This window comes from Vombatus ursinus, unplaced genomic scaffold, assembly GCF_900497805.2.
Source record: "Vombatus ursinus unplaced genomic scaffold, bare-nosed wombat genome assembly UNPS02014832.1, whole genome shotgun sequence".
NCBI classification, from domain to species: domain Eukaryota; kingdom Metazoa; phylum Chordata; class Mammalia; order Diprotodontia; family Vombatidae; genus Vombatus; species Vombatus ursinus.
This window is the reverse complement of record NW_020954610.1, coordinates 47,294,988-47,310,169: the sequence shown is the minus strand read 5'-3', so window position 1 is coordinate 47,310,169 and position 15,182 is coordinate 47,294,988. Positions and strand designations below refer to the sequence as shown.

Below are 15,182 nucleotides of genomic sequence, written 5' to 3'. Positions count from 1 at the left end.
AAAGCAAGAAAGAATTTAGTGGCCCTTTAGAGCCTGTTCTACATGATGGTGTTTCTGGCAGGATTCCCCTTTGAGTCTGGCCACTCTACATAGGAACTTGTAGAATTTTGTGACTTTCTGCACTAGTAACTTTCAGACTTCTGGCCAGAATTTGTTTTTTTGTCTTTTGCACAGTAACACCTGCCCTGAAAGTTTTTTCTAAATTCACAAGGCAAGACAAACAATGGCACATTGCTAACAGCCCTGGAATTTTCCATAAGTTTGTCAATAGTTTGAATTTCATCTAGATAGTTAAGCAATCAAGTGTTCTACAGAAACTTGGAACACAGCAATATTTTGTACAAGTGCAAAAACATGGGTCATCTCCAAATTTCTAGGGCAATAGACACAAAGGAGAACACTAAGACCTAGGGAGAAAAGAAATGAATGCCCCTTCTCTCCTACCTACTCCCTTCCTTCTGTACCCATCAACATTTAGAAATTTCTTAAAGTATAAGAGAGGAAAAATCTTTTGCATGCCCTACATGCAGGCACTAACGGGAACTCACCATAGATTACAAATGAATGAAGACATGGAAGGGAGTCCACAGTTTTGTATGGTATCCTATATTTAACCTTGACTTCTATTGGCTAAACCTCCAAATGCCTCTTTCCCCTGTCCTTCCTCCTCACAGGTACACAACAAAACAATGGGATTTCCTAAGTCTAAACATCTTCTAAGGTTAACTTGGTTCCTGCTCTGAATTCTACTCAGTCACTGTACTTTTTTTCTGTGGGGATATTTTTAAACGCATGAATCAAAAAGCTCAAAAGGAGCTTTCCACAATTTAATGAAGTCCAGCTTGATCCTCTATCACACATTTGTATATGTACTTTTAATGAGGATTTAAATGCATGATTTCTACAGTAAGCCAAACTACTTGAAGCATATGCGAAACAGATTTGCCTTGCCTTAATTCCAGAAAAGCAGGTAATGCAGCTGGACAAACTTTCAGGGAACTAATCTATTACCCTGAGAAAAAAAATGATAGTTTCTTAAATCTTATTGAGGCTTAATAAATGAATACTTCCTGAACCTAGGCTTTTGATAACACAAAATTCAGTCTTTTGCCTAGCTAATATTGGCAAACTCTATTCAGACAAGAAACATATCGGTATGTTGTCCATAAGAATATCTCAGACTCATCATTTTAGAGAACTATTTTTAAAGTCTCCAAGTACCTTCTTGATTTGGTACCCTCTGTGAAATGAAATGGAAATAGAACAGGAATGAGAAAAAAGAGAGAACTTACTAAAGTTGTGAAATATTTTTTGATCTCATAATCATAGGATCATAAGATTCAGATCTGAGAAAGACAGGAGATCATCTAGCCCATCCTCCTCATTTAACAGATGAGGAAAGTGAAGGACAATGAGGTATTAAGTGAACTTGTCCAAAGTCACACAGGTAGTAAGTTAAAGAGCAAGGATTTGAACCCAAGTCCTCTGATTCCAAATCTATCACTTTTTACATGATACCATGTTGCCTACCACACTTTTAGGCCTCATTTTAAATCTATCTACCAAGATTCCATGGTATGAATAGACTAGAAATATTTCATTTATAAACGTTTTGTGTTAGTTATCTCCTCTTGGTATTCCAGTTCATTAAAATCTCAAGTTTCCCAGGTGAATGGGGGAAAAAAATATATTTTTTACCAAATATCTCAGTGAATTAACAGAAATACTCAAGACCAAAAGACATTGCCCAATAAATAATTGGTCAAAGGATACAAACAGTCAATTTTCAAAAGAATTACAAACTATTAACAGCAATACTTAAGAATGCTCCAAATTACTTATAAGAAAAGAAAGCAAATCCAACTAAGTTTTCATGTTACATTTAAAAAGTTGACAAAGATGACAAAAGATGGGAACAGTCAATGTTGGAGAGGGTGTAGAAAGACAGGAGCACTAACACATTGTTGGTGAAGCTGTACATTAGTACAACAATTCAGAAAAGCAATATGGACTTATGCAAATAAATTAGCTTATTTGTCCATGTTCTTTGACCCAGAGATCCCACTGTCAGGTACATAACTCATGGAGGTCATTGAAAAAAAAAAAAAGGATGACTTCATCATATTCACCAAAATATTCATAGTAGCACTTTTTGTGGTCATAAAGAACTAAAAAAAAGTAGACCCCATCAATTAGAGAACAGCCAAAACAAATTGTGCTACAACAAGGTAATGGAATACGAGTGCTGTAAGAAATGATGAACATGATAAAGAGAAAGAAGCATGGAAAGCCTGATATGAACTGATACAAAATGAAATAAGCAGAGCCAGGAAAACAATATACACAATAACTACAATAATGTAAACGGAAAGAATAACTACCACAAAACAATAAAAGAATGTATGTGGCAAAATTGTAAAGAACAATTTTGTCCCGAAGAGGAGACATTAGAAAATACCTCCCAATATTCCTTTGTAGAGGTTGGAGAAGGAGGGAAGGTCCACTAGTGTGGAACACTAAAAATATCAGATTTTTTTCATGTATTGGTTGTTTTTCTGACTTCTTTTCCTTCTTCTTCCTCCTCCTTTTCCTTTAAAAGAAAATTCTTTGGTTCTTCAGATGGGTCTCCAGAAGGGGGAGGGGAGGAACACAGAGAGATACTCAAGTGATGCAAAAAACTCTATAAACTCTATCAATAAACTCTATTAAAAACAAAACAAAACAAAACTCAAATTCCTCTATAAGGTGAAACATAAGACTTTGTCTTCAACCTGAAGTCTGCAATATTCAAAATTAATGAGTAACATTAATACTCATATACCATAGGCATGGAATTTTAGACCTGGAAGAGATCTTTGAAGTAACCTAATCTACTTCCTTCATTTTACAAATGAGGAAACAGAGTTGCTTGATCATATAGGGGAGCTTCTGAATTTCCCTAACCCCCAAACAAACCATGACCTTGTGAAATTCCAAAGGCTGGAAGAGTTTAGGATTCCCACAGGTTTCCTAGCAATGTCTCTAGAACAGCTAGCAGCAGTGTCTACTTTGGGAGTGGGGGATAAACTAGACACAATGAGGAAAGGAAACTTTAGGGGACTACACTGAATTCAGTCGAAATAAAAAAAAGCAATTAGAACTCAGGTTAACTCTTGATTAGTGCTCTTCACATTATACCAAGCTGTCTCTTATGTCTCCATGAGAGAGGTATCAAATACTGCTATGATTGCACTTTGTCAGATTGTAGTTGATATGAAAGAAAATTATGTTCTAATGTGAATTGGGCTTGATGGGACATAAAGGTAAAAGATATCCCTAGTGAATATGTTGGTATTACTAAGTATGTTCACTAAGAGTTGTCACTCTTTTCTCATATTTCATGCATATCCAATTAAATACATGTTCTGAATATGAAAGCGCAATTTATGCTTTGGTAAAGACAAATTCTATACATATAAAAGATATTGAGTATGTTCGTTATACCAAATATTCTTTAGTTTAAAAAAGCAAGTTCATGAACAAATTAAGAAGACATTTTAATTTCTGAATACTCAGATGATTACTATCACCATTATCAATGGACATTGATAAAAGGCAGTGCCTTCGTAATAGATACTAGACAATGAGAGCAGAAACACATGTATCTAAAAAAAGGATAATCTTTGTAGAATGTTTGCTTGAATGATATTCTGAAATGTATATTCCAAATGTATATTCTGAAATGTATATTAATTTAACAGTTCTAGGGGTTATAGTAACACAAGATTTATTATTCAATCAACCCAAATACATCATAGTTATCAGCTTGGATATTTCTTCATGATCCAAGTGGACTGGTAGGTTCTCAAAGTAAACCCATCATAAGAAAAGACATGTTTCTTGGTCTAACTGATTTTTCTTTGCCAATTAATAATCAAAAATTTTTGGAGAATTAGCCCTTAAGGGTATCAAAGCAGTTACTGGCCATGTACCAAAATTCATTAGGCTACCACAACCATTTGGTAGCACTGAGTTATGCAGTTTTACCAATGAGCCTATTAGCCTTCTGGCTAATAGGTTGAGAATTCCATGTCCTGACCTCAATCTGTCCTTGAAAATAAAGGAAATCGTAAGCATTTCCCAGATCTGCCCTGAGTAGCAGCCAAAGTGGACTTAGGGGAAGCAATTATGTCTTACTCAGTCAAAAGGGAAAGAAAAGAAAGAATCAAAGTACAATTACTATTAGACAGGCAAATTAAAAGGTTGAGATGACAGCTTGGGCAGAAAGGAAGCTCTTCATCCTAGTATTTCTTAATGAACTAGCAACTGTCATATGCCTGAATAACAACATAAGGCCTTCATCCTAACTTGTGTCCCACAGTGACCACCAACATGAAAAGGACCAAGATATCTAGTCAGGAGTGAAAGCTATTACCTATAAGTAACACCAAGCACAGCTTCTAAGAGTTAAGAGTCAAGATACATAAGATGTCACCTTTCAAGGTGAAGCTCAAATATTTGTATAATGGATCAGGAGAAGAAAAAACAACAACAACAAAAAACAGCAGTACCCTCCTTACGTAAACTTAACTTCTATTAATGTTGAACTCATTCTGAGGATTGACACAGATGGATCTTTCTGATTATGTATGTAGAAATTGTCACAGTTAGTTAACTTCTTGTGAAGTAAGGTGGCTACCTACCTAGGAAGTTGTATAATCAACAACACATAATACGTATCCTGACTGGGCTCACAAACATGTAGATCATATCTGCTTCTTTTTATACTTGTTAAAATTCATTTTCACTTATGAGTCTGGTGATTCATCTCATCAAATTCAACCTATAAAACTACGATTTTCTTTCTGGCCAGAACTTATGATTGTCAATCAGTGTAGGGAACTCCCAGTGAAGAAAGTACCTTCACCAATATAGAAAAACTAGTCCATACAGGTTTACAGGGTTGCCTGGAGCACTCAAAAATTAAGTAACTAACTCACGGTCACCAAGCTAGAAAATGTACCTAGGTTTTCCTGACTCCAAGATTAATACCACATTCACTAAAATACCCTCTGTCTCTTGATGTTACTAGGGGCTTATAGAATAGATTTCCTAGAATGCTAGAATTCAAGTCAAGTTCAAAGGAGGTTACACAAAAAACATTTGTATTCCTAGTGCTTCTCACACATTAAGCATTCAAATTCTCGTTGATTTGACTTGACTTGATCCAAATTGCCATAAATCACCTATTGTGAGAATAAATTCTGTTAGAAAATGATTTGATATTGATGGGCACAGTGAACTAAATGGAAATTCTTGCAAGGTTTTTTGAATGTGATTTTTAAAACATAAATGTGTCTTATAATAGTTACTTAAAAAAAAGAAATGGATATGTAGTTTCATTAGTATAGGGAATTCTCAGTGAGGAACATTCTCTATCAATAGAGATTGGAACTTTCTCAGAAATTTATAGTCTTAGAAAGTTTCCTGTGGCACTAAAAGGTTAAGTGGTTGGCCTAGGGTCCTACAGCCATTATGTATAAGATGCAGGATGTGAATCCAGGTCTTCCTGACTCTGAGGCTAATTCTGTATCTACTAAGTCAAGCTGCTTCTCTAATAGTCACATAATAATATTTTTAAGAAACATGTCATATAATAGCTTTGTTCTATTACTGATTAAGCAGGCTGGTGTTTTGAAGCATTTGGAGAAATTCTGGAAGTAGCCCAAGATTTGTCATAGTCTAAAAATGAATAGTTTATATGATTTTTCTCTTGATAACGAAATATTTTACTCCTTCTTGGTGTTAGCAAATCAAAAATACCATGCAGAATTTTCAAATCTTGCATTTTTATGGGTTTAATTCCACACCATCTTAACAGAAAAAATGATCAAAGACTGAGATGAATCTTGATAGGAATATGCTTTCTTTCTTTGGTGTTTGCTACATTACAACTAAATTAGCTTTCTAATCTGATTTTAATACATGAAATACTGATGAAACATGTTTTAAGATTAGATATGAATCAGTAGCCAACAATTACCCTTGATCATTTCTGACCCAAACGATATTATATTATATGTGAAGGAGTTGAATTATGATTAACTCTAATCATGTTTTTTCAAGACCAAGGTGGCAGAGGACTATCTACAGATTAATTCCCAAAATGGAAGAGAATTAGAATTTACCAAAAATGGAGTCTTCCTAGGTTTCACAAACTTCATCTCTTAAAATCAAAATACACTATTAGGAATGTAGATTAATTGCATGACACAAGTAAAAATGGTAGTTTACTTTTCTTGGTAGAGTACCTTATTTCCAATGGCCTTTTTAGGTGGGAAACTGTAGGCCCTCACTTGAGGATATTTGTTCTGTAACTTGTGATGCAAACTCCTGAATTCGGCATATCTTCTATATACATTCCACTCATCATCCTTTATCCTGATATAGACCTGTCAGGAAAAGATAGAAAAACATTAAATCTAAGTAGAAAAAGAATATTGAGTGTACCTCTTAAATCACCTTTGATGAAGGTCTGTGCATTCAGGGTCTTCATCCATGGGGATTTACTAACAGAATCACAGAGCTGGAAGAGGCCTTCAAGGTCATCTAGTCCAGAGATGTGGCAAAATTCCCAAATGCAGTCTGAACCAGATTAAAATGTAATTGGAAAATGTTTAACAAACTAAATAAAAATATAATACAAGATATATAATATCAATTTGTGGTTTTCTAATTCAGTATGTGACCAGCAGGGATCCATTTCTATTTGACTTTAACACAACTGATCTAGTCCATATCCTCATTTTACTCATTCATTCATGTATTCAATAAGCATTATTTAAATGCCTACTATGTACTAGATAATGTGTTAGGTACTGGGCATAAAAAAAAGAAAGAAAAATGACTCTTTGCTCCTTACATTCTTATAGGAAAGGGGAGAAGGAACAATGTGTACACAGGAAATGAAATTATTGTTGTTGTTGTTGCTGTTTGTCCTTCCTTCTCAAAGAGAACCGTGACATCAGGAAGGTGATGCCATGACCCGCAAGTGAATTAGATTTAAATGAGGGAGGGCTGTGCAAAGTCACCAGCCTTACTTTCTCCTCTGCAGCCATCTGGGTCCACTGGCAAGATGAAATACAAAGAAACTGAAGGGGAGAACAATTGTAAATGGATAGAAAAGGAGAGGGTTCCTGTAGGAGTTAATACTTGAGTTGAACTCTGAGGGAAGCTAAGGATTATATGAGGCAGGAGTGAAGAGGGAGGCCGTGTCTGGTGTGGCGAACAAGCTCTACAAAGGTGAGGGGATGGAAGATGGAATATTATATACAGGAAACAGCAAGGTCAGTTCAGCTCAGGTGTACATTCCATGAAGGAGAGGAATCAGTCAAGGCAAGTAACTTATGGGATAAGAGGAAACCTGGAAAAGTAGACTGGAGCCAGATTGTGAAGGGCTTTAAACTCCAGGTGAGGAACTAAGACCTAGAGAGGTTAAGCATCTTGCCCAAGGTTACACAGGTGGGGAACAGCAGAGCCAGAATTTGAACGCAAATCCTCTGCCTTATCCAGTGCTCTTTCCACTATACCAAATGACTTGAAAGGTATCCATAGATAATTAGTATAAATCTGTTCACTACCGCCATTTAGCATTACCAAATAGCAAGATAAACATAATACCATCCAAAGCTGAAGTGATGAATGACTTGATCAAGATGGAAAACAAACCACATATGTAATTTATGCTCACTCAATATAAATGTTTTCAAAACTGTTTCCTTATTTACAGAAAATCTAACTTGGGTTGCAGACTTAAGAGATGCCCCAATTTACTCCCAACCAGATCGACACAAACATCCTGAGACAAGGCTTCCAAGACCATGTAAACCTCATAAGCCTTTCTAACTAAGCCAAGTAATTCACAGATTATGATTAGAAACAAGAATAAAGTAGAGAATGTAGGGTTGCCTAAGTATGACCTATTTAGGGCTTTGTATCCACTTAGCTGGAAATGTATCGATAAAGGTTACAAGGATATAATGCCAAAACTTCCAGATGAAAAATGCTAAATTCAATTAATCACCAGATTGCTTAGTCTAAGCGGTACCAAATATCTGAGTATTTGGCCAAACCCGCTTTGTTGTTGTTTTTCTTCTACATGTTTGTAGTACAGTCATAGGTACAGAAGAAATGAGTGTCAGATCTGGTCTCACGCTTTAGGAGAAACTGCAGATAAAACAACAGTGAGGTGTAACGTGCACATTTTGGACATAAAAGCTCATTGCTTCCATCAAGATGTTGTACCTCTCAGAAGCACGCTCTGTGGGCAAAATGTCAATGGCACTTTATATGGCACTGAAAGGCCTTTAAGTCTCCCTACAGTAACTGCAGTCAAAGGAAAATATGGAAGGGAGGGGGAGAATGTATTAAAAAATATATTTCATATGAGTTAATAACAGCCTAGAGAGTAAAATATCGATGATAAATGTCCAACATAGTTTGCAATTGCTTTATGTCAATAAACTTCTAAAAATCTCTTTGTCATTGCTATAACAATAGGCTTCTCCAATTTAAGTGGGTTGTTCTGAAAAACAGCTGAAATGCTTAACAGGGAACAATAAATTTTGACTTTGCATTTTTCATAAAACATTTTGAAGCCAAGAATTTCACACTATAAAGACTCTTTCACAACAGGAGACATGATGAAAAACCCTAACACAATGTCTATACAGGTAGTCAAAGAATAATATATTTTACTGTTCATCACAGAAGAAGCAATTTTCAGTTACATTAAGCTTTTTAGAGATAGTTATATATTCAATGTCAGGGGTCTCCAGATATTTTCTACTGAGGACCCCATTATGTAAGATTTCTTACTAAAAACCCCAAGGATTTCTCTTTAAATGATTACAGTTGAATCTTCCCACCCTTTATAAACCATCAAGGTTTTGCTTTCATAGCTCTATATTCCCTTCCCCTTTCAACTGTAAACTGACAATTCAAGCTCCTTAACCTAGAGTGAGGAAATGGTAAGACCCCTTCTGTGCTGTACTCTTTACCACTGCCTGTTCCACTATACTCTCACATCGACCAGTCAGTGGATATTCCTGACTAAGCATCAACTTTTTGTAGCTCAATATTTATATTGTACAAAGATTACTTGTGTTCGATAACTAGCCTGCAAGAGAGATAAAACAATCACTTCTGGCCATAAGGATTCCAATGGGAAATATGAATTTAATCTCTATGACAATTAGGTAAGTCTGCTTTTGAAAAAAAAGGGGGGGGGGGATAAAAATTGCATAATACCTGCCAAAACCAAATGGAAATAAATTTTGATTCATCTAATTTGTTGAGATGGTGTTTAACACTGCCCCCATTCTCTGGAATAAATAATTAACTGTAGCTGAAAATCTGGGCATTCACATTTGACCCATGGAGTCAGATGACATACTAAAAGTATAAAAAAAATACTTAGAATCAGAATTGAATTATTTTTCAAAACCATATAATGAAAAAGTCACCACATCATTACTTTTCCCCATGACTATTATAATAGTTTATTAAACAGCTTTTCCAACACTAGTCTCTCACTGCCAAATCTATCATATTCACCAATGCCAGAATAAAATATAGCTGCAATCATGTCACTCCATGCCTCAAAAACTTTCAATAGTTCCCCATTACCTAATGGATTACATTCAGGACTCTTCATAAGCAGGCTTTGCAGCTTTAGCTTACAATCTATCCCTTAAATTATTCAACATTACATTCAAACCAAACCACTTAGTTTCACATAGCACTCCAGCTTTCCTAACCCCCTAATCATTTCTTATGTTCTCTCATGTGCATAGAATGTCCCTTCCTTACCTATGCTTGCTGAACCACAAGATTGATATCAAATGGCATCTATTCTATCCTAATTCACTATTGCTCCACCCTTCCCCCCAACCTGGAAATGATCTTGGCTTAATAGCATTTTCTTCTTTTTTTATATTCTATTTTGTATTGTTGAGAAAGAGCATGGCCAGTGCAGAAAATGCAGGACCTGGAGTCAAGAAGAGCTATGGGTTCATATCCTGTCTATATTTACTGCCCCTGTGACGTCAGGCTACTCACTTAAACTCTCTAAACATCATGTTACTCAAAGACTATCCAAGATATCGACTGGGTTGCCTGAAGGAAGATTCTACAACTTCCTTTTTGACTTTTCGTCATGTTTAATCTCCCTTATTAGAATGTAAGCTAATAAAAGTAAGCGGGTGCTACTTTTGTGAATCTCTCTTCTCTTCTCTGGTACTTACTCACAGTTCTTAGGTATAAAATAGGGTCTGAATAAGTATTTGTGATTGAATGCTCTTGACCGTGGTTTTCTTACCCTCAGGGAACTAGGAAAAAGGGGTTCTAATTCTGGTTTTGTTATAATTAACCAGCAATGAGAAATTGGAAAAAATCTCTTTTTCTTGCTTGGTTTCAGTAACCTTATCTATAGAATGAAGAGGTTAGACTACCTTCATTCTAGCTCTAAAACTCTATGGTTCTGGAGAGGAGGGGAGTAAAGGGTGCGGTGAGGGAAAATCCAAATACTAGAAGCTTAAACTTTTTACATTTTACCTAGTCTGATTTTCCATTCATAGTTTATGTTAACTTTATAAGAAGTAAAGTATTTTTACTTTATAAGGATAAAGTCTTCTGGATTCAGTTTGATTTCAGATTTGATTTGAGAGGATTGACTTCTACTTTAAAAAAAAAATTGAGGTTTTTTTTTTCTTTAGGCTAAACTCAACTGATGTAATGGTGAAAAGGATATTAGAGCAGCTTCCTGTGGACACTGGGCAAAGTGAATGAAATCAAACAACTGAACTAGAGAGCAGAATGTGATCACATCATTTCTGTGGACCATTCTTACACACTGTACTATTAGTCACTATTATTTGAAGCACTCTCAGAGCCTTGGAACACTCCAACCCTGCAAATAAAAATTCCATGAATATTACTTCTCCTTGATTGTAAAGTCTTTTAAATCTAGAAGAAATTTCACAGGAAGAATTATTTGTAAATCTAGCAATATTTGTACTAGACAAGATGACTACACAATTAAACTACTATAAATGGCTTAAAAAAGGTAAGTTACAAAATTACAAACAGTAAGAAACATGAGGACCCAACTGTTTATTGATATTGGTGAATAATGACAATCCTGTGACCCTGCTTTAAAAGTACACTTTAAGAGTGTGCCACATTTAAACCAACCTGCATTTGCCTCTGATAGAAAGGCAGTGTGTTAAGGTGTTAAAGAATGTTATACTTACTTCCACTGGGAAATTAGGACTCAAAGGAAATTCTTTTGAATCTTGACTGCAGCTAGACACTTTCTAGCAGTGCGACCTGGCTCAAATCACTTAAGCTCCCTGAGGGTCAGGCTCTTCATCTGAAAAATGAGGATGATAAATCCAGCACTACCTACCTCATGGGGCAGTTGTAAGACAATTGTAATATTGTCATTTTATAAACACAAAAGTGCTATATAAATGTAAATTATTATTATTATTATAATCAATACCATCATCTAGGACCCTATCTTTTGATGCTCAGGCAGAAAGGTACAGTGGAAAAACACTGGTTCCACAGACAGGGAAGCAGGGTTCAAATCTGACTTCTGATGTTTTTGACTACCTGTACGACCTTGGGCAAGACACTGAACCTCCAGGTCCCTCAGTTTCGTCTGTAAAATGAGGGTATTCAACTACATGGCATCTGAGGTCCTTTTCAGCTCTAAATCTATAAACCTATGACCCCAATTAATGTATTTAGCTACCAAACATTTGACTTTAGGCAAAATAACATTATGGGGGAAGTTAACTTCACAGTACCAGCTTTATAAATAGGAGGTGTTTGTGGAGCCAAAATTCAGGTTCTAAAAATTGAAAACAGGGTTTATAATTTGAAAGGAACTTATATTAGGGAACAGACTAAAGTGAGGACATGAAAACATACCATGCAAGGATTATTTGGAGGAAATGTTTTTACATAGCTATATCTTATTGATCTGTGTAGCCTCTGGCTTCTAGTAAATACTGCTTAACTTTTGGCTGAAATGAATTGAACTGAGACAAGAAATGGCACAAGAATATAAGCTTCATCCTGTGTTCCTTGAGTGTCTGACTATGGACCACAACTTCTTAGCTTTGTGCTGTTCTAACCCTCTGGCAAGCAGCTTTTTAAAAAATTATCAAGCAAAAAGATATTAGGGGTTAGTATTTCTTATAAGGAGCTGTTAGCCTGTGAAAGGAATGACACATTCTGATTACTGTACGATAAAGAGCAATGAACTTGCATTTCGAAAATCTGGATAAGTTTTCCTTCAACTTACTAGTTATGCAATCTTGGGCAAGTCAACTTCTTCGAACCTGTTTCCTCATCTACAAAATGGTAATAATGGTGAGGTAGCATAGTACTGTGGAAAGTGCACTAACCCTAGACCAAGAGAATCTGGATTCAAGTCCTACTTCAGATGATTACCACCTCTGTCACACAAGACTCAGATCTTGCAGGGTCTCAGGTTTTCTCTTATGCAAAATGAGAGTTTTAGGTAAAGGAGATGATCCCTGAGGTCTTTTTCATTTTAGATCCATGATCTTTAGTACATTTCCAATTTCACAAGGCTGTTGAGGCAATTAAATGAGATATGTATTATAAAGCTACTTTTAAAGGTAAAGGGGCCCCCTATTGTTTTTTTTTTAATGATTACTTAAGGATTAACAGCATCTCTGACAGCTTGACCTTGCCACAGGCACTCATAAGAACTAACCTCTAAAGTTTACTTGTTCATTGTAGAAAACACTAAGGTTAAACGTGATAACACCACTACTTGGAGGTAGGAATGGAATGATAATAGATACTTCCTAGAATTTAGTCAAGATGTATACTCTCACAACTATTTTTACCTTTTAAAAATATATTCAGTCAAAAGGTAGGAAAATCTAGAGAAAACTAGTCCTTTCAGTCAAGCAATAGTTAAATCCTAAAGTTTTCAGGTAGCCATTTGTACTAGATGTTTGAGAAAATTAAAACAGGACAAAATTAAAACAGGACAACTAGACAACTGAATTACTATGAATGAAGACCAGGGAGGGGAAGTAAATGGAAGAGGAAGGGAATAAGCATTTATATAGCACCTATTATGTACCAGGTACTGGACTAAATCCTTTTTACAAATATTATCTCATTTTTTCTTCACAATAACCCTCCAAGATAGGTACTATCATTAACCTTATTTTATATAGCTGAGGAAACTGAAGCAAACAGGCCAAGTGACTTGCCCAGGGTCACACAGCAAGGAGTATATAGGTTATATTTGAACTCAGGTGTTCCTGATTCCAGGCCCAGAACTCTCTCCACTGTACCACCAGCTGCCTAGGTAGGGTGCAAACAAAAAATCTTGAGTCCAGAAGGAGATGGAATGAAGATACCAGCATCACAGGGATACATTTGTCGTTTCAGTTATATCCGACTCTTCAAGAGTCCATTTGGGGTTTTCTTGGCAAAGATACTGGAAAAGGTTTGCCATTTCCTTCTCCTGCTCACTTTATAGATGAGGAAACTAAGTGTCTGAACAAATTTGAACAAAAGTAAATAAGTCTTCCTGACTCCGGGCCTAGCAGTCTATCCACTTTACCACCTAACTGTCCAGCAGGGATACATGGAAGATAAGAAAAACTACCTTCAGCACTTCATAGTACAGTATTGTGGCTATTTTCTAAGACAGTTAAATGTAATTGGCCTAGAGAGCCGATCAGTCTTTTTTCTTTAAACATGTACAATTCATTTAGCGCTATTTCCCAAGTAACTTAAAGATTATTGTTCTTGCAACATTTCATCTGATATGTACCATTATTACCTGTTATTTCCTGTCAAGATAATTGTGATTTAAATACTCCTAATCCAGTAACAAGTTGGATAGCACACTCACACTGCATCTAAGAAGTGTCAATAAATGCAATATATCAAGGGTTTTTTAATTCTTCCTCCCTTATAATGTTCTTGAACTGTGCAGTCAATATCTAGTGTTTTAATGGGGAAATAGGCTTATGGGGTTTGTACACAGTTTTAAAAGCAACAAACTACCTTATGGGCATTCAATGAATATTTAACAAACAATAAGGCAATAATGGTCTACCATGTGTATTAGCATATAAGATAGGTCAAGTAACTAACAAGAAGGAGAACTAGAAATTTTCTCTAGTCCCACATCTCAAAAAATAAAAACGTTAACAGAGGAACCCTCACATCTACCTCTACAACACAAGAAACTAAAATGTCCAGTAAGTCTTTGAAACTAATTAACAGTAGAGAAAGCTAATGCAAACATTCTTCATCTTTCTCTCACCAGCCTCTGAGCTCTAGCAAGGCCCAGGATCCTAGAACTTATGCTCTGAGGTCCACCCAGTGATTTTCTTGTTGTGAGGGTCTCTGTGTGTACACACACCACTCCTGACCTCTTCCTAGCATTCTGTTGCAACTAATAGTGGACTTTGATGCTGCCCAGCTACTTGAGGAGGCAGGAGTAAAGGAGGGAAAGACTTGTTTTCTGCTTGTGGTAGCCCCTGGGTTAGAGAACCCCATGATAATAGGAACTCTGCCTAAAACAACTACTTCACCCTCTCTCAACCTTGCAAAAAATGTCAGACACTGACAGCGCAGAAAGAAAACCAAAGAAGGAAGGAACTGGAATAGGGGACTAATATGTGGGGTTACAGTTGGCCTGAAGGAAAGGGGACTAGCATTTAGCTGGGGCCAGGCCAATTTTCCCAGACTGGTGAATAAATGTTCAAAGAGCCTAAGACAGATTTGAAGTCAATCCTCAGGAGTAAATCTACCATGAAAGAGTCATAAAATGAACCACAAAGGAATATAAGGGGAAAAAAAAACTAAAACTACCAAAGATCTCAGGAGAATAAAACTCAATTTAAAAACTAGGACACAAGTAGGACAATCAATAGAGAAGATTTTCAAATCAAAAAGAAAGATGAGTAACAAGACTTCAAAAAGACTGAAAATATCTTTAATAAATATTGCAATAAAAAAGGAAATTGAATCAACATCTAATCAAAGCTAGATTTTCAAGAGGGCAAGGAACCATACCAAGATGATTCAAAATGGTTCAAGAGACAAATCAAACTTTGAGAGAATTTTTAAAAGAA

The 15,182-nt window shown here is 35.9% G+C and overlaps 1 protein-coding gene across 4 annotated transcripts in view; it reads right to left on the bottom strand.

Annotated features, from left to right (window-relative positions):
- Window positions 1-15,182, bottom strand: part of SNX29 (sorting nexin 29) — a 636,216-nt gene that overhangs the window by 102,925 nt on the left and 518,109 nt on the right. For all 4 annotated transcript variants that reach the window (XM_027839088.1, XM_027839089.1, XM_027839091.1 and 1 more), the window contains one exon: window positions 6,291-6,431. In XM_027839088.1, the coding sequence (XP_027694889.1) occupies window positions 6,291-6,431 (141 nt within the window). The remainder of the gene's footprint in view (window positions 1-6,290; window positions 6,432-15,182) is intronic.